Source organism: Saimiri boliviensis, chromosome 7 (assembly GCF_048565385.1).
Source record: "Saimiri boliviensis isolate mSaiBol1 chromosome 7, mSaiBol1.pri, whole genome shotgun sequence".
Classification (NCBI taxonomy): domain Eukaryota; kingdom Metazoa; phylum Chordata; class Mammalia; order Primates; family Cebidae; genus Saimiri; species Saimiri boliviensis.
The window spans coordinates 54,759,578-54,779,297 of record NC_133455.1 but is presented as its reverse complement, the minus strand read 5'-3'; the positions used below and the strand labels follow the sequence as shown (position 1 = coordinate 54,779,297).

General features: G+C 36.4%; 1 protein-coding gene across 2 annotated transcripts in view; it reads left to right on the top strand.

The window, feature by feature from the left end:
- Window positions 1-19,720, top strand: part of NAV3 (neuron navigator 3) — an 850,089-nt gene that overhangs the window by 218,478 nt on the left and 611,891 nt on the right. For both annotated transcript variants that reach the window (XM_074402523.1, XM_074402524.1), the window contains exon 2: window positions 14,008-14,413. In XM_074402523.1, coding sequence (XP_074258624.1) covers window positions 14,342-14,413 — 72 coding nt within the window. In that variant the 5' untranslated portion in view covers window positions 14,008-14,341. The remainder of the gene's footprint in view (window positions 1-14,007; window positions 14,414-19,720) is intronic.

Sequence of the window (19,720 nt, the reverse complement as noted above, 5' to 3'; positions counted from 1 at the left end):
ATGTTTCTTTCCATTTCCCAGGCTGATAACAAAATAGTTTTTTCTAAAAATAAAACTTTCAGGACAGATCCTTTGGTGACATGGCTCAAGGGATCCTCCAGGTGCCAATAAACTTTCTAAAAGATAATTCCTATACAGACATTTAATTATAAATATCTAAAGTTCATTTTATTTAGGTCCCTGACAGAAATTCACATGACTCCAACTTTGTAAGAATGAGTTTATTTCCTACAAGTGTGTGAGAAGCATTCTTGGTCAGTTGGCCCTTATCACTTCTGCACTAACTTTCAGAAAACTAGAGGAAGGTACAGGTTTAGGCTTGGAAAGTAACAGTCACAGTGATTATGAGACATACATGCAGTTTTTTGTTTTGTTTTTTGAGATGGAGTCTCGCTCTGACACCCGGTTGGAGTACAGTGGCGCGATCTCGGCTCACTGCAACCTCCGCCTCCCAGGTTTAATCTGTTTTCCTGCCTTAGCCTCCCAAGTAGCTGGGCCTGCAGGTGCACGCCACCATGCCCAGCTAATTTTTGTATTTTAAGTAGAGATGGGATATTACTATGTTGGCCAGGATGGTCTCAATCTCTCAACCTCGTGATCTGCCCACCTTGGCCTCTGAAAGTGCTGGGATTACAGGCATGAGCCACAGCACCTGACCATACATCTAGATTTATGAATCAATTTGCTGTATCATTTTAAAGTATTTTTTAATTTTAATTTTAATTTATTTACTTTTAATATATATTTTATTGCATTTTAGGTTTGGAGGTATATGTGAAGAACATACAAGATTGTTTCCTAGGTAATATTTTTCTCAGTATAACCCATTTTCCTCAGAATTGACTTCCTTTGCATAGTCATCCTTGATTAGTTTTTCCAGAGCAATAGAGAGATGCAAAGTTCTCAACACTCAGAGTATACCTTAACACATAACTCTGCATTCTTTTAATGCCCATTTATTTTATACATTTATTCCCTGTTAACATTTCAGTGTTCTTTTATTTTTCCTACTCTGCAATAATAATAAAACTTGATACAGCACCATAAAGCAGTTTTGAACAAGATACACAAAAGAAGGGGATTATGATACTAAGCAAAAATATTTTATCCTGCAAAAGTGTCAGTGAGTTCTATTGCAGAAGCTTGGAGGAAACATATTTGTGCATGTTCTTAATCTTGGTGACCTATGTTGGTTCATTGCTATAGGGGCAGGAACATAGAATATTTTAAGTAATAGAATATTTTAAAGTCTAACCTGGTTTTTAGAAGGCCTGGCCTTTTAAAATTTAGATTTATCATGCCTTATATTCTCAGGTTAGTTGCCAGTTTGGTTTTGTTTGGATAGATGATATCACAGGGCAAACAAAGTATATGACTAATAATTTTTTCATTAACATCCACTTTAAAACTTGTGCTTGATGATCTACAGCTAAGTGGTGTTTAGCTTTTAGCATTTTTACATTGTGTTATGTTCTATACTGACTTTTGTTGTAAGTTGAGAAATATTTTTCAAGTATAAGGATATATCTCAACATTTATTAAAAATCTTAATTTTTCCTCCAAGTGTTTGATGTTACCAGCGTTTTGTCTAACTGTATTTTATTTCTCCAACTTAAACCCTGTAAGAAATTAGTAAATTAGTAAACCGTAACATTAAATTTTTATTTGCTATTTATTTCAATTTCTGCTGAAAATTTTTACTGATTACTGGACTCATTTCTAAACTATTAATAATTTTTTAAATATTTCCAAATGAAAGTAAAACACTCATTAGCCAACTCCTATTAGGTCAGCGGACCTAGACTACTCTCAACATTAAGTTGGTAGCTTCTTAAATGTTTGCTTGAAATTATCACTGGAAAATAGGAGTTCTTATTACTTTGAAGGAGTGGATTTTTAATTAAAGTCAGATTCTAAAACACCTTTGCAGGATTCTGTACTTCATTTCCTTAGGTTAGATTTCTCAAACTCAGTTCCTTTACAAAGATTTCTCCATTCTGAATTAGATTTTTCTTTACAAAAGGAATCACATTTCTTTCTAGCATTAAAAGTTAGTCTGGAAACCAGAATGATAAAGGAATAAATCTTTCTACTCCTCAAACATGGCCAAGAAAATGGTTTTATTTTCCAGTCTTTGGATCAATAATGTATTTTGTTGCTTTCACAAGAAGAGGAGCATTCTCACTTACTGAGGAATCATTTCTTTTTAATTTGCTCAGACCAGATACTGGTAAGAGGTCTTTTCTGGGATGCAAAAGGCATACCATTTGTTTCTTAAAATTGCCTTCAGTTTACTTAAAAAATATAGGAATTTGTGGGGTATTTTAGTTATTCCCTTCTGTGGCTGTGGCAAGAGAAGGGCAGATCCATTTGACTATTTGTCTGCTCTCTTAACACATGTTTTAGTTATATTTGTTTTGTAGGCTTTAAATCTATGAAGAGCCTTGACTGAGCATTGTCAACTCTCTTCCTCTTGTCTACACTCTCTCTTCCACCCCATCAGTGTCTCTTCCCCGGTCTTTCCAGATCTTTGGTCTGTTTTCTCTTTTCACTTTTCTTTCTCTCTCCTCTTTCTGGCCATCTTGCATTTCCTCAGTCTCCTTCTCCTCTACCTCTTTCTTTCTCCTCTGTACTAGAAAGTGCAATACCATAATGAGAATGACTAGTAAAGTCAATGCAAAACTATAGGTCATTAAATGCCATGGCCACTTAAAATTACTGCGAAGAGCTGACATCAAATGCTGAAACTACAAACATGAAAATGAAACTGCCAAGAGTCTACCTTACTTCTCTTAATGTAGCGATTGTCTTTTGTGGCTATAATGTATTCATATATGCTCTAGGGAAAGAGGTTCAGTGAAAGAAGGAGTAGGGAAAATGTGAGATCCTAAGGCTTAGAAAAATGAGGGAAACTTCTTGTTTTGAGGAAGACTATGAGAGCATCACAGCCATATTCAAGCTGAGACACTGCTAAGTAGTTCAAGTACACATCTAGCCAGCATGATCTGGGGGGATTGAGGATGGTGAGACAGAATATAAGGCCAAATCAGGATTCTAAATGGAAGCATGAAAACAGGTTTATTCAAGAAAAACTAAGAAAGAGAAATGTGGTTGAACTTTCTGGAAGTGGGATATAGTGGGAGTAGAATGAACCCCCAATCCAAAATAGGACAGGTTAGTCACTGGAGTCACATGGATGGAGTAAGGATGAGTGTCAGTTAACTTACAGTCCAAGTAATCTTGCCCACCTCCCAAAGAGAGAAATGTTTTGGTTTGTGTGTTTCATTCTCATGTTGAAAGACAGTCCAGGGCTGGTAGTATATTACCACTCATATAGCCACCCAGGGACTTGGACTCATTCAGTCTCATTGGTATGTCCTTCTTAACATGCAGCTTTCTTTTTTTTTTTTTTTTTTTTTTTTTTTAGAATAAAGAAGAGGAAGAAAGAGAAAGAGGAAGAGGGAGAGAGGATGGGGGTATTGCTTTATTGCCCGGGCTAGAATGCAATCTAAATATGGGTATGCCTATAATTGTCCTTAATAATGGAGACATAAAAGAAAATGAGGGAAGAGAATAACAAACAAGGAGCCAACCAACATTTCGTTTAAACTTCTAAGTTGATATGATGTGGTACCAATAAGAGTTGTATATTTTGTATATTTAAAGTGGAGAGTTCTATAAATGTTAATTACATTTACTTGTTCCAGATCTGAGTTCAAGTCCTGAATATCGTTGTTAATTTTCTGTCTCATTGATCTGTCTAATATTAATGTTGAAGTCTCCCACTATTATTATGTGGGAGTCTAAGTCTCTTTATAAGTCTTGTATATCTGCGTATTCCTGTATTGGGTATGTATACATTTAGGATCTTTAGCTCTTCTTGTTGTTGCATTGATCCTTTTATCATTATATAATGTCCTTCTTTGCTTCTTTTGATCTTTGTTGCTTAATTGTAACTTCTGCTTTTTATTTATTTATTTTAGCTCTCTGTTTGGTTGGTAAATCTTTCTCCATTCCTTGTTTGGAGTCTTTGTGTATCCTTGAATGTGAGATGGGTCTGGATGCAGCATACTGATGGGTTTTAGTTTTTTATTCAAATTGCCTGTCTTTGGATTGAGGGATTTAGTCAATTTAAATTTAGAATTAATAATAATATATGTGAGTTTAATACTGCCATTAGCTGGCTATTTTGTCCATTAGTTGATGTAAATTCTTCATTATATTGATGCTCTTTTTGATAATTTTTTTTAGAAAGGCTGATACTGTTTGTTCCTTGCTATGTGTAGTGGTTCTTTCAGAAGCTCTTGTAAAGCAGGCCTGGTGGTGATGAAATCTCTGAGTGCTTGCTTATTCACAAAACACTTTATTTTTCCTTCACTTGTGAAGCTTAGTTTAGCTGAATGTGAAATTCTGGGTTGAAAGTTCTTTTCTTTAAGGATGTTGAATATTGGCCCCTACTCTCTTCTGGCTTGTAGGGTTTCTGCTGAGAGATCTGCTGTAAGTCTGATAGGCTTCCCCTTGTGGGTAACCTGACCTTTCTCTCTGGCTGCCCTTAGTATTTTCTCCTTCATTTCAACCCTGGTGAATCTGACGATTATGTGCCTTGGAGTTGCTCTTCTTGAGGAATATCTCTGTGGTGTTCTCTGTATTACCTGGAGTTGAATATTATCCTGCCTTACTAGGCTGGGAAAATTTTCCTGAATAATGTCCTGAAGCGTATTTTCCAGCTTGGATTCATTCTCTTCGTCACATTCAGGTACACCTATCAAGCGTAGATTAGGTCTTTTCACATAGTCCCATATTTCTTGGAGACTTTGCTCGTTCCTTTTTATCCTTTTTTCTCTAATCTTGTCTTCTTGTTTTATTTCATTGAGTTGGTCTTCGACCTCTGATATCCTTTCTTCTGCTTGATCAATTCGGCTTTAAAACTTGTGCATACTACACGAAGTTCTCCTATTGTGTTTTTCAGCTCCATCAATTCACTTATATTCCTCTCTAAATTGTGTATTCTTGTTAACATTTCGTCAAATCTTTTTTCAAAGTTCTTAGTTACTTTAGATTGGGTTAAAACAAGTTCTTTTAATTCACAGAAGTTTCTCATTATCCACATTTTGAAGCCTGCTTCTGTAATTGGAACACACTCGTTCTCCATCAAGCCTTGTTCCGTTGCTGATGAGGAACTGGGATCCCCCGCTGAGGGAGAGGCGTTCTGATCTTGGGCATTCTCAGCCTTTTTTGGGCGTTTTCCTCCCTTCGTTATAAATTTATCCATCTGTGGTCTTTGAATTCACCATCTTTGTAATTAGGTTTCTGAGTGGATGTCCAACTTACTGATTCTCAGCGCCGAAATCTGAGCAATCCACTGCACCGACCAAGTCAGCGGCGTTAAGATTGATGGTGCTTTTCTGACTCTGCACCAAGAACCGTCGCTCCAAGGCGCTGGCAAAACCGCCTTGCCGGTCACAAGAGTCGCGCTGGCGACCCTTGGGGCTCCTCCGCTGGGAATCTCCTGGTGCGTGAGCAACAAGAATTCATGTGAAGGTGTGGCGTCCTCTCGTTCTTTGCGCTTTCACTGGGAGCTACAATCCCGAGCTGCTAGTGATCAGCCATCTTGGATCTCTCTCCCCTTTCATGTTTCATGAAAGAAACATGCAGCTTTCATGTCATGGTTCACGATGGCTGCTCTGGCTCCTCCTGTAGCATTTATACTCTAGCTAGTGGGAAGGGAAATGCCAAGTTAGCATATATCCATTTCCTCTATAAGCAGGGGAACGAATAAATTCTGCCTAGATCACATTAATGAAAAAGATGTCATATGGTCATCCTTAGTTGCAAGGGAAACTGGGAAGAGTCTCTAGGCAGTTCTTTTTATTTTTAATTTGATATACACAACTAAAGGAAGAAGGGGGTGATGGATGGTGTATATTCATGAAAAACCAGTGGTTTTCTGTCTGTCAGAGGTATCAGGTACACTAACCCCAAAAATCCATTGTATGAGCCCAGCCTTCTGGTTCTTATACTCGTTGGACCTGAGTAATATCATTTACCACTTGCTAAAATGTGGTCTCTCCATATTCACAGGAGGAAAAAATGATGTGCAGAATATGCAGCATAGTCTCTTCTAAAACTGTGAATAGTAAAGTATAAACATACTCCATTGTATCAAGAAAAAGGATACACAAGACGGGATTTGTATGGGACATAAAATGCTATTCAGTTTTCTAAAGGCCTTCTCTCCTCCGCATCCTTTTACAAATTGTATTACATAAATGAATGACTCTACTGAGTGCTGGTTTCTCTTTGATCTCCTTCTCTAAAATATACCGTTGGTTTCTCTAGTACAAAATTTCTACAGTTTTATATTCTGGCTAGGCTTCTTATTCTCTACTTAATTTGGAATTTTTTTATATTGGATAAAAAGCATTTGCTTCTTTATTGATGTTGGACTAGTGTTCAAAGGTTGAATATAATAGGAAGTCAGATGTAGACCACTGGGTTATAAATGGTAGCAAATCATGGCTTATGATTATCTGAAATCAAGAAAGGATGAGAACATCTCTTAACAAGGAGGGTGTCTTCCTCCTCAGAGTATCTGTTGGTTGCAGTGCACTAATCAAAATACTGAAAGGCTTCGGCTAAGAAAGTGGCAGAAATTAGGAAGCAATGTATAAAATCTTAGAATATTAAATCTGTAAGGGTTCTTAAAAACTATATAACCCTTTTATTGGAAAATGGATAAATTGAACTGAAACCATGATGAGTCACATATAGAAGTTCTTAAAACTTCTAACTCAAAATGTATGAAGTCCAAATTGTTTCTTTTGATATGTCATCAGATCTTCTTTTTTTTTCCAGTATTATTAGGTTTGCTTCAATAATGTTACCTAACCTGGTCCGATTATCTATTTTGTTGCTATTGCAATAAGAAACAGCCATGTATCTGGGGGAAAGAGAGAACATTGTGATTGCCTTTTGAAATGATGTCATCTGAAAGTGGCATGTGCATTCTATTGGCAACAGCGTCATCAAATGGCCAGATATTGCAAAGAGGGAAACTGGGGAATGTAGTCTCCCATTTTGAGGTCCTATGTGCAGCTGAAACCTTGAGGATAAATGGTGAATGGATACTGGGTGAAAATTAGTCTCTGCTGTCAGGAGAGTTTAAACAGATGATATAGAGTGAGGTCATAAGCATGGGTAGAAAAGGTGAGAAAGGCTCCCTTCCCCAAGAGAGAACTATGTATTATTGAGAACACTTGAGCAAGGAGACTAGAAATCAATTTTTGTTTTTAATTTAACTTTTAAAAGCTTTACTTAGTGTATTTACTTTTGTAACTATTTAGAAAAATAATTGTCTATTTGCTGTTGCAGTAAGAAACAGCCATGTGTTTCAAATCTTTCTTATGGTAGCCTGTATTCTCTAAATAACCAAGTTCATATATAGGACGAAATGTAAGAATCTGATCAAATAATGGGTTTGATTAAAATTACATAATAAGGCAATGTATGTTTGTAGGCATATAACATACTATTTATCTACATAATGTGTGCCATATCATCTGGGTTGTATCCTGAGTTATTGGGAATATTGTGTGTGTGTGTGTGTGTGTCCCCCCCTCTCTTCTGAGCATAGAAACTCCATTTAAGAACTATTACGGAAGATTGAACTGATGTCAGACAGGAAACTGTAATTTCCTGTCACTTGGCCTTGAATTACTACATTGACTTTTTAGACAATAAACAAATTTAGCTGAAAGATGTGAGCTTTTTTCTACTTATCATTAGTACCTAAGAATATAGATGTATTATACTGTTCAATCTCCATTACACATAAAATTATTGTCTCAAAAGATATTCAACCTTCCTTGAGTCCTTTTATCTTGAACTAATCAAGTCCAAACTTCCTGCTGAAAACTAATGTATGTTCTTTTAAATGTGGGCTGCAGAGCCAATTTATCTGATAAAACCAAATAGCCTACCATTTGCAGGCTACGGAAATGAAGCAGAGTAGCCATGTTGCAAGGAACATAATGTTTTCCCCTGCTGTCTTTATTTCTCCTGTGTATCACAAGTGGGAAAGATGGAATTTTACAAGAACTTAGTTTATAAAGCATGGTGCAATGCATTTTTAAAAATTATCTTGTATGAATACTTAGCATACAAGAGAAAAACTTGTTTTGTCTTATATTACTGTTACAGTTTTCTGTTTTAACATTTTGCCTCAGAATTTTTTAAAAGATATAAAATAGTGCAATTACTAAATGGAATACTAGAATTACTAACATTTTCACCCACAAAATTGTATTGCATTAATGTTGACTTTCTGGTTGCTGGATTCTTCATGACACAAAAAAGAGAACAAATCTGTGTGGAGGGGGCATTTATAGGGCAACCAATGGCACTATGATTTTGTTTTAATTGCATGCATCTGAACCAGGTATGAATAAAGATTTCCTAGGGTTAACTCTTTGGCTGAGAGGGTGAGCTAGGAATTCAGCTTACGGGATAGGTACTGGGGCGCAGCCTTATGCATCTTTCCCTTCCTGATCCTAGAACAGTCTCTGACACATAGGAGGCTCTGGGGAAAATAATGTTATTAAGGAAAGGATCCCAAGAAAGAAGCCATCTTCTCATGGTGAGGGACTTGAGCTAAGACTGGGGTCAAGTCAAGTATGTTCTGAGGCAGACTGGTATGGTGCCTGTGTCTGTCAATGGGAGATCTGTAGGCAATTTTTATTGATCCTGGATTGTACCAATGCATTGCAGGACATTGATCATCTCCCTCCCTTAATAAATGTCAGCAATACTCTCCAGTACAATGAGCAAGAGAGTCCTCCAGCACATTGCCAAATGCAACATGAGAAGATCTTATCCCTGTGGAAAATCACATGCTATAGTGTAATGGTTGGTTGGTTGGTTGATTGATTTATCTATTAAAAATACTTTTACATTCTGTAACTTTTTAAAAATGTTTTTTATTGGGAACTATCTTAGGTGTTAAGTAAAACAGAATGTTTTAATAATGATTAACTTTCATGTACTCAACATCTAGCTTTGCCATATTTTAACATTTTGCCTCAGAATTTTTTAAAAGATATAAAATAGTGCAATTACTAAATGGGATACTGGAATTACTAACTGTTCCTGTTGTAATTCTTTTTTTATTATTATTATTATTTCCATGTACTCATTCCAGAAAACAACTGCAGTCCTGATTTAGGATTTATCATTTCTAACACATTTTTAATGCTTTTACCATATCTGTATTTTTTCCAAATTGTATTTATTATTAATGTTTTACATGTTTCTAAATTTATAAATGACATCATTCTCTATTCTTGTGCAACTTATTTGGTGCATAATTATATTAAGATTTGTGTGACTAGGCTGATTTAATACATACATTTTAAATATTATAAAACATGCCATTATACAGGTACATGTCATAATTTACTGATCTAGATACCTGGTGATGAATATTTAGAATATTTCAAATATTTTATCAATGTCAAAGAGGCTACAATTAACATTCTCAATCATGTATTTTAGCATACATATTTCTCCCAAGAAGTTCAATGGATACATGATAAGGTCCGTTGACATTAAATTTTACTAGATTTTGCCATATAACTCACTAAAAGTATTTGCACTGGTTACAAGTATTTGCACTGGCAGTTTATGGAAGTTTTGGTAGTTGCCCATGTTTACCAACAGTTGATATTGGTAACATTTAAACTTTTAATATATTCTTTAAGATGGGACTCTGCAAGTATCTTTTTTTTTTTTTTAAATGTGTAATTTGTCAGTTACTACTTTTCATGTACTTATTGGCCATCTGTATTAATCCGTTCTCACACTGTTACAAAGAACTACCTGAGTCTGCGTAAGTTTTGAAGAAAGGAGGTTTAATTGACTCACAGTTCTGCAAGCTTAACAGGAAGCATGGCTGGGAGGCCTCAGGAAACTTACAATCATGGAGGAAGGTGAAGGGGAGGCAAGTGCATTTTCACATTGTGGAGCCGGAGAGAGAGAAATGCCACATACTTGTAAACCATCAGGTCTTGTGAGAATTCATCCAGTAGCAGAACAGCAAGGGGAAAATCTGCCACCATCATCCAATCGCCTTCCACCAGGCCCCTCATCTGACACGTGGGACTGGAGATGAAATGTGGGTGGGGACACAAAGCCAAACCATATCACCATCCATGTTTGTTCTTGCATGAATTGCCTCATCATATATGTATATATATATTCTGTTGCTTTTTTCTACTGGGTCGCTTATCTTCGTTTTTGGTTACTTTGTAAAAATTATATTTTTAGTACTTATAAAGGTATAGATAATGGCAGTGGCAGCCTGTCTGCAACAGCCACTGTGAAGACTCAAGCTGCAGCGGGGAAGATGCCTCTGGGGCTGCATGCCCTGCGGAGCCAGTAGAGGGAGAGGGGGAAATCTGCCCCCTTCTAAGTGAGACAGGATCTCTGTGCTCAGCAGGCGCAGGTGAGCTGCCCAACTGCAGTTTCAGACCCAGATATCCCTGCAATCTTGGGCTGGGGACCCCCACTACCCACACAGGTTAGGAAGTGCCTGCTCCCATGGCCTGGCCTCTCCTCACTCACAGCACCTACTCTGATTTTAGAACAAAGTTGAGGTTGAGCCCAGACACTGTCACGACTCAACTGAGTGTGTGTATGCTTACAGCAGTGCTGACACACCAAAACCCCTTGTCTCTTCAGTCCCCTATGGACTTTGGGTGCTGAGAAGCACAGGAGACAGTCACAAGGCAGCTTGACATGCCTTCTGCTTGAACAGCCTGGGTGCTGTGGGTGACATGATCGATGGTAGCAGGAGGCATACAGACTCCTGGGCAGAAAGGAGCAGGTGAAGCCCCATCTTCAAGCCAGGGATGACCTAAAGCATGAGGCCCAGGCTGTCATCAGTGCCAGTTGGAATCTGAGTGAGAGCTTATGGTGCTTTTCATGGCCCACCCATGGCCACTCATGGACCAATCAGCATGCACTTCCTCCCTTCTGAAGCCCACAGAAACCCCGGACTCAGCCATATACTTTTAGAAGCATCTTCTCAAGTGATAAAGATAAAACTGGGTTTTTGATAGGTATTGCATTGAATGAAATAAATGCTTTAGGTGTGAGTTATTTCTACATTACTGAATCTTATAATTTCTGAATATGGCACAGCCTTCTATTTATTTAAATCTCTGTTTTCTTTTGATGTTGTTTTATTGCTTTATCATAAAGTTTTTACCATCTCTTGTGAGATTTCTTCCAGTGCATTTGATATTTTTAATGCTATTGCAAATAGTATATTTTCAAAGTTTCCTTTTCTAAATATTTGTTGATATTATAAAGAAATATAAAGGATTTTTATATATTGAAACTTAACTAAACTCAATTATTGGTCCTCGTAATTTATCTCTTGATTCTTTAATATTTTCTGTACATATTGCCATAACATTTTCAAAAAAGTTTTATTTCTTCCTTTCTGTTTATACTGCCTGTTTGCTCTCCCCACCTCCCTCTTCTCACTCCCTTGTCTTGTGTTTTCCTGTTTTACTGCCTGGCTATACTTTAAGTACAGTGCTAAACAGAAGTCATATTAGTAGGCACATGTGTGTTGTTCCTAATCATTTGAAAAGTTTTTAAGTTTTCACCAATATGTTTGATGTTTACTGTAGATATCAGCAGATCTGATTCCTGATTATGAAAGTCCCCTTCTATTTCTCATTTGCCAAGATAAATTTTAGGTCATGAGTCAGTGTTTGATTTCTCAGATTGTATGTCTACACCCATAGAGATGAGCATATAATTTTTCTTTTTTTGTTAGTGTGGTGATTTATTTTTAAATCTTAAACCAACTTTTTATTCTTGTGATGGTATCAACTTGGAATTGATGTGCGATTCGTTTTATGCATTCCTGGATTCAGTTTGCTAATGTTTGCTTAGGATCTTTGCATCTATGAACATCAGTGAGATAAGCTTATACTTTCCTGGATTTTAGCAAGTAATTTTTGTTTTACCGTGTCTTTCTCCTTCTTCTGGTCAAAGTGTGTCTCTCATGAATTTACTTTATTAGGTAGTGTTCCTGCATTCTTAAACCACACACTCACACTCACACTCATGTGTACTCAATTACCAATTCTGTCACCTCTGCCTCTTACGTGATGTATCATTCAGTTTCATCATTTTTTTTCCATCTTTTTGGCTTCTATGCTGGTTCAGGATGCTATTGTATATTTCTTGGATTGCTCTAACAAAGCCTACAAGGATTTTCTGCCACAAGTTTGGCTCCCTTCTATTTTCTGCATGACAGTTCAGGTGAACTGTTAAAATCACAAACCTCATTATGGTGCATGGCTTCTTAAAATTTTTCAGCGACTCCTCATTGGTTTTCTTTCAACTCCTCAAATTGATCGTGTTCTCTTATGCCAAAGCCATTGTCCATGTTGTTTACTGTGCTGGAAACTTTCACAGTAGTGTATAAACTAAAATATCTGTATGGCAGAGCAGAGGTGTTGAAACAGAACAAGGGTTGGCAAAAGAATGCCAGATAAGAAAAAAAAATGTATAGAGAGGTGCAAAGGGCAATTTAGAAGCTGATTTTTTATGCTTATTATCATTTAATTTACTGTTGACTTGCCATATGTTCATCAGCTTTTGTATGCTTGTCATGGCATGTGTTGAGGGACCTGGAGGTGAATTCTTAAAGGGAGCAGGTTGTGTTTGACCCCTGTGCTCCGTGCTGGACGGCACAGCTTAAGGGCCTTGTACAAAGTGCAAACTTTTCTGAAGGAAATAACCATGGTGGTAAGGAATTGTTGAAGGTGCTAGGGATGGTTAACCTGGCTAAGGTGATACTTGAAGAACTGTCATATAAAACAAATTAACATATTTTGTACACATTGATGATGATGAAGATTATGAATAATTACAAATGGACGGAAGTATAGAAATACAGATTTTGTCTCCAAATTAACAAGAAATATCTAAAGACCAAAACGGCCTCAATATGAAAAATGCTGCCTCCTGAGACCATGGGTTTCTTCAGGAAGTAGTTGGTTTATTATAAAGGGAATTTATATATGGAGGCAATGGTGTCAAAGCACAGTGTCTGGGGCTTCCAGTAGTTTTGGCAGCCTCCTGTGTCAGTCTAATGTGCAGAAAAGTTTAGGAAGCCCTTCATTAAGGGGAGATTTCAACAGTGGTTTTTCTATATCACAAGTCTCAAAAAGAGATGAAAAGAATACAGATGTCTAAGCACTTTTCTGTAGCTTCTAAATTAGCAGAAATAAAGGTGTACCCCAGTAATCTATATGTTTATGATTATTTTCAGTTGGTTCGATTTTCTAGCTGTCCTTGGAAGCCACTTTAAATTATCCCTTTTAAAAAAAAAGTACTGTGCATAGTATATCTATAACCCACTAAGGCACTTGACAGATTTGTTTATGTTATCCTTGTGGGACAAAATATGTAATATGAATCAAGAAGAGTACAACTAGAACAAATAATGGGTTTTGATGTCAAAGCAATCTGAATTCTAATTCTAGTTCTGTTACTTACTGGACTTATAAAAATGTATTTACTCTCTCAATCTTTATTATGCCATCTTAAAATGGAGTGATAATAACCATTTTGCAGGTCCTTTTTGAAGTCTAAATAATCTATCAAAGGTATCCAACTACAACACAATATCTGGCCATATTGGTCTCTCTTTTAAAATTCTGTGGTTCTATAAATGCAGAAATTCAAGAGTGGAACAGTAAAGCATACATACAGGTTAGATGAGTAGTTGTGTCTTCTTTGTTACTTTTTAGCTTGTTATGTTAAAATCCATAAAGGTGGAGAATACTGTCTCTCACCATTATTTTTAAGTCAATTATTGTTTATACCTAAAATATTTTTTAATTGAATTTCAAATAAGAATTTATTTTACTAATTGTAACAAAAAATGGTGAAAGAGAATTAACTGTGTGCTTTTTTTATTAATTACAGGTTTACAGGAAATCTGTCATTTTTTATTAAAATGGAAAACCATACAGAAAGAAAAAGATAGCAGTTGAAGTTAAAATTCCTGGATGACTGTTTTGCTTTCGAGGAGTCAGCATTTAAAAAGATATGCTGATTTGGAAGGTCCTGGGAGTAAACTGCAAACTTTTTTTTTCCATTCAATCAATGGATTTTTTAACCATTCCTTGGGGTCGATGAAGTTTGGAGATAGTGTGTGATGGGGAATGTGGCCGGCCAGTGTGTTCCTAGTAATTGCATCGTGGATTAGTTTGCTGCTTTTTTGAAGAGATTCCATTTTGAAGGGCAAGGACCTAATGTGATGGATTTATCTTCAGAAATGAATAGACATGGGAAGAATCCAGTGAGTCACAAGCTAGAAGATCAGAAAAAGGTAAAAGAAATCATTTCTCTTTGCTTAGTCCTTTTTGTTTATGCTTAAAGAGATTTTTTGAGATTGAAAATGAATGCACCTTATGAGATAAAATAACATACTATTTCATGGAAATCAACCCTGCTGTATAGCAGTGTATTTCAGTGAGTCTGGATTTCATTACCAGTTGGTGATTTTGTTTCCAAAGTCCTCTGGATTTATCCATCCAGTGGATTGGCAAGGATCCCACTGTGTTCTCTCACTCTTCATACTAGTGACCTGTTGAACTCACCCTCATAGTAATAGTTCTCTGAGACCCAGGGTGAGGCATGAGTCATGGGCACTCTGGAGTAGTGGAGTAGGCTAGAGTTCTCTTTAAAGAGAACCCGTGCCTTATAGCCATTAGAAATCATATGTGGCATTTTAAATTCTCCATTTTCATATTCTTGGGACACATCAGCTTAGGCCTTCTGAATTATACAGCCGGTCTGGAAAGAAAGTTGTAAGGCAACTGTGAGCTTTGGTTTGATTCTACATGATGTCGAAAGAACTGATGGAAGAAAGAACTGTGCTAACTTTTTTTTAAGGAAAGGGTTTAGTGACCTTTTTGGTAAGAAGTGGGGATTGAATACTAAGGGATGTACTTCAACTTCATTTTTCTAGCTTTTTAGAAACTCCTACCTACTGAATTGCTGCATTGGAGTGAGAACTAGCTAAAGAGCCCTTATCAGAAGGGTCACAGATGGTGCCCAGGAGAGACAGCCCCACTCATACGGAAATGTATCATCTTTTATAGTGCTCTGTGGACTCTGTTAGTACAGGATAGGTGTGTGGAGATGCAGTAGCTATAGCATTGGCAAGAAATGAGAGAAAAGGAAGGAAATTTTTAGTTTGATGTGGATCTAAGGACCATAATTAAGCTTTGTTTTTACATCTATCTTAGAAATTTTGTTTACTATTCTCTTCTCACATCCTGAAAAACAAGTAGCTAGGTCTTTCGCAGTGGTGAAGGTAAGTTTGGAAGAGGCTGTGCTGCGTCAATGACTTATTAATTTTGTTTTGCCTATATGGCCAATGCAACAAGCATGGGGCTACAGTAATCCTTTTGTCATTAATAGAGGCAGAAATGCATGGATTGTTTATTCTGTTTGTTTCATTTGTTGTGCAGTATAAGTAAATATCAGAAAATACTAAATACGATAAAATTCAGGGTGCCTGAAATCAGTTTTTGCTTTAATGTGGATATAAATTTCTATACAAATACTTGTGTTACAGATAAGTTTGTCTGTGTGTCTTCAGCCTGCTTTTTTTCCTGCTAGCACTAGGGTGTTATGTCAGAGGAGATGGCATGGTAAATTTCAATCTAAAGCGTTCTCTGCAATTTCACTACTAAGAAGCCGTTTAGTCACCTTTTTTAATCTACATTTTTATAATGTCCTTAACTCTGATGGTAATTTTGGTACTATATTGGGTGGGTAAAGAGGGAGGAAAGTAATAAGCAAGTGATTAATTACAGAGTTATAATTTCTGATACAGATCCTTCTTTTATGACAGAAAAGGTGAGTTTTTCTGCAGGTGCTATCTTTTCATTCCCTGGCTATGAGATATTTTCTGCAAACACAAAAGGGTTTAAAGCTGAAGAATTGAATGAATTCTTAAAGTCATATTCTGAGTTTTTTTGTATGGAACTTTAAACAATATTTTGTAATGATACTTGGTTTCCTAGGCCAACTCACACAAAACTGCTCAGCTCATATATAATGTACTAATAGTAATAGAATTTAGACAAACCATGGAGAACCATAATTCTGTAAGAAATGCAAAAATACGACTTTGGTGATATGGCACAAGAAGTCCCCCATCTCACTATAGCTTCACCTTCTCATCAGTAAGGGAATGCAAGAGGAGTGAATGTTTTCAATGAGCAGTATCAAGAGTAGAAAATGCAGTTCTAATGACCTCTTGGCTCCCCCACTGCTGTGGGCACCTCAAAAGTTGCCTTGATATGCAAGATCTGCAAATAAACCAGAAACCTCATATGTATAGACAAAGATTTAAGATTCAAAACTTTTGAATCTTAAGTGTCATCAGGAACACCTAATTTCAGTAACACACTTTTCGTGAGTTTACATTAAAGAAAAAATGAAATGTAGCATCATAAATCTTTGTAGATGAAGCTCTGTCCATGGCCCTGCCAACACATCATTGCTAGTAGAGATTAGAAGGTCATTTATGTAATTACGTCAAGTGTTTATAGTCCTTCATGATGAATTAATTTAGCAGGCACAGTGTTCCACATTGATGAAACAGAATGCATTTAGCCTGACTCCAGCTTCATTGAGAGGTGAAGCATCTTTTTGATATTACTGAAAAAGTGTTATCTTTTCCTGGTGTTTGACAGATTGTACACATTCAAAGCAAGATGCATTGAAATGGATTGAATAAGCACCCATTTCTAAGCACTACACAACTGATCTCTTGCTCATCCTGCAATAAATCACTAGCTTTTGTTTTTAAGATGTGTAGATTTGTACTTATTATGTTCTATTTCTGAGTAGAAACTCTTAGGATATATGAACTGTTTATGTGAGTATGTGTTCTACCTAATGAATAGATGAATGTCAGGGAAGAGCAGGCGTCCCCAAACTACGGCCCATGGGCCTCATGCGGCCCCCTGAGGCCATTTATCCGGCCCTCCGCTGTACTTCAGGAAGGGGCACCTCTTTCATTGGTGGTCAGTGAGAGGAGCACAGTATGTGGCAGCCCTCCAACGGTCTGAGGGACAGTGAACTGGCCCCCTGTGTAAAAAGTTTGGGAATGCCTGATTTAGAGGGTGCTTACCATATGTCAGGAATGTGCATGGTCCCTTATGGTTTATTAGGATAGTATTTTCCTACAAGATAAAAGCTGCTTTTATCTCCTTAAGACTTTGGGTCTTCTAAAAATAATTATCTATTCCTTAAGAATATAGATACCATTATTAAAAATTAAAGCATTCAAAAGTGTTTGACTTTATGCATTTCTTTTAAATAATGTCTCATCACCTTGCTAAATCTGAACAGAGTAGCACATATTTGAAAGTTATGAGGTGTCATATCCACAAATTCAGTCTGAAGTGCTCTTCATTATAGGTAAACTTCAGATGTGGATCTTATAGGAGTTAAAGAGAATACTTCAAGAATCTTACAGAAGTTGAAGAAAATGCTTCTAAGGTTCTCAAATCAACTTGGATTAGTATAGAACTAGGTGGAATTTAATGGCTTTTTAAAAATTCTTGTGATTTTTTTTTCAGTAGAACTTTTAGTTAGTATTGGCTCATAATCCGGCTCTTGGCATTCAGGTTCTGGAATGTCCCATATGGGAAAATTATCGTGGCATCTCAGACCTCCTGAATGCCCATAATGAAGTGTTTTATTTTTGAAAACATGACTTCTTGACCTTTGCACAGTCAATGCCAGTGAGGTTCATATATTCCTGCCCACTAATTTTGTTGCTTTATGGGATTATTTCTGCAAAACAAATGCAAAACAGTGAAAGCTCAATAGGTACAAATGATACTGTTATGTAATTAATTGTGACCTTGAACTGAAAAGCAGAGCGTAGTAGATTTTACTGTTCATCTAATTGTAGCAGTTTGCAATTCAGACAGTCCTGGGACACTGTTTTATTGCTCCATGAATATTTTGTGCATTAAACCAAAACATCTGTCATAGTCAATAATTTACTAGGTAGTGATAAAAAGAGCAGGATACACACATCAAAATTATGGCAAAAAATTGCTATAAGTATTTGGCAATCTCTTGGTTGTATTTTGTTGCTCTATTCTCTAAACCAGAAAGGGATCAGCGATATTACTGTGTATATGTAGATGTATTTTACTTTTATGGAATGTTTTAAGATTAATCCAATCTCAGTTTTTCACTTCCTAAAATCACATATTTTACATATTAAGTCTGCCAGAGTTAATTTCACCTTGCCATGAAAAAGCTCAAGATAAATTCTAATACATCACATCTGTCCTTCTATGAGACAGCAGTTATTTCAGAAGTGACATATCCTGGGTATAGTGTTTGAGATATGATGAATTATGTAAAATGAGATAAATTATTGTATTTATTGATAGAAAGAAACAATACTGATATAGAAAAAGCCCATTATTTTAAGGGCTGTTCCTGTGATTCTTTTTGGATTTTTAAAATCAAGTTTAAGTGGAATGTTAGAGAAAGCATCATCTTCATGTTACAGTGAGTGCTTCATCAATGTCAGTTCAGACAGACCTGTTTTATTCTTTCTCATTCAACTGACATCAAGCAGGATTGTGGTCCAGATGTGCATGTCTGCATGTGACTGTGTTAGTTTACTTTAATAATTTTCCTGGAAACATCACCCACTTAGGATTGCCAGAGCTCTACAGAGTAGAGGTACTTTATCAATTTAAAGCTAGCCTAGTTCTTATTTTGCTATTCATTTCATTTAGTGTGCTGATTTTTTAAACTTTATTTGTTGCATTTTCGTGCAGTGATGTTAAAATAACATCATATAAAAGTCAAAAAGTGTTCTTTGGATTATTCTTGCAGATGTAGACTATTTAAAATTTTTTATGTTGGAAACTAATTACAAATCTGTTTTCTTGAAAGGAAATATGAGCATAAGTCAATAAGGAAGAGGCAGTTTAGTAAGGATAGATCTAGCCCTTCTATTTGTTGATTTTCATAAAGGACAGCCTCATTAAACGAGGCCATTAAATGAGGTCATTTAATTATTTTTATAAATCTACCTGACTTCCTTTTTCAGTGTATATTACATAAGTCATAGGGACCATGAGGGATGATGAGGTTTCTGAAGTAACATCACATCATTTATTATCAGCCAGTCCTCAAGCATGGCTCTAGAAAGAGTGAATTGTAGTGGCAGTTTCAGCAAAATTGGTTAGTCATCCAGCTGTTGATTATCTGAACTCTTCATTAAACATAGCCATTTTACAATGTTATTATATAAGTCTGGAATTAATGTACAGACATAAATATAAACATCAAGTGCCCAAAGAAACTCGCTCTGCGATTGTAGCATACGGGGATGCTGATTAGGACAATTCCTAATTTCTACCTTTTGCCTCATTCTTCTATAAGATGATGCCACAAACAGGTGTCTCCCAGTTGTTTTACCTGGCATTCTTTAAGGATGAATTAGATGAAGTGACTCTTTTTCTACTCAGATGATTCAAGAAACTTCTTTTTCAGATATGAACTTGGATAGAACCTCCTTTCAATTTTTCTCCACCATATCATACACATCTAAAAATTCACATGGCCACTGGCCTTTTTGTAC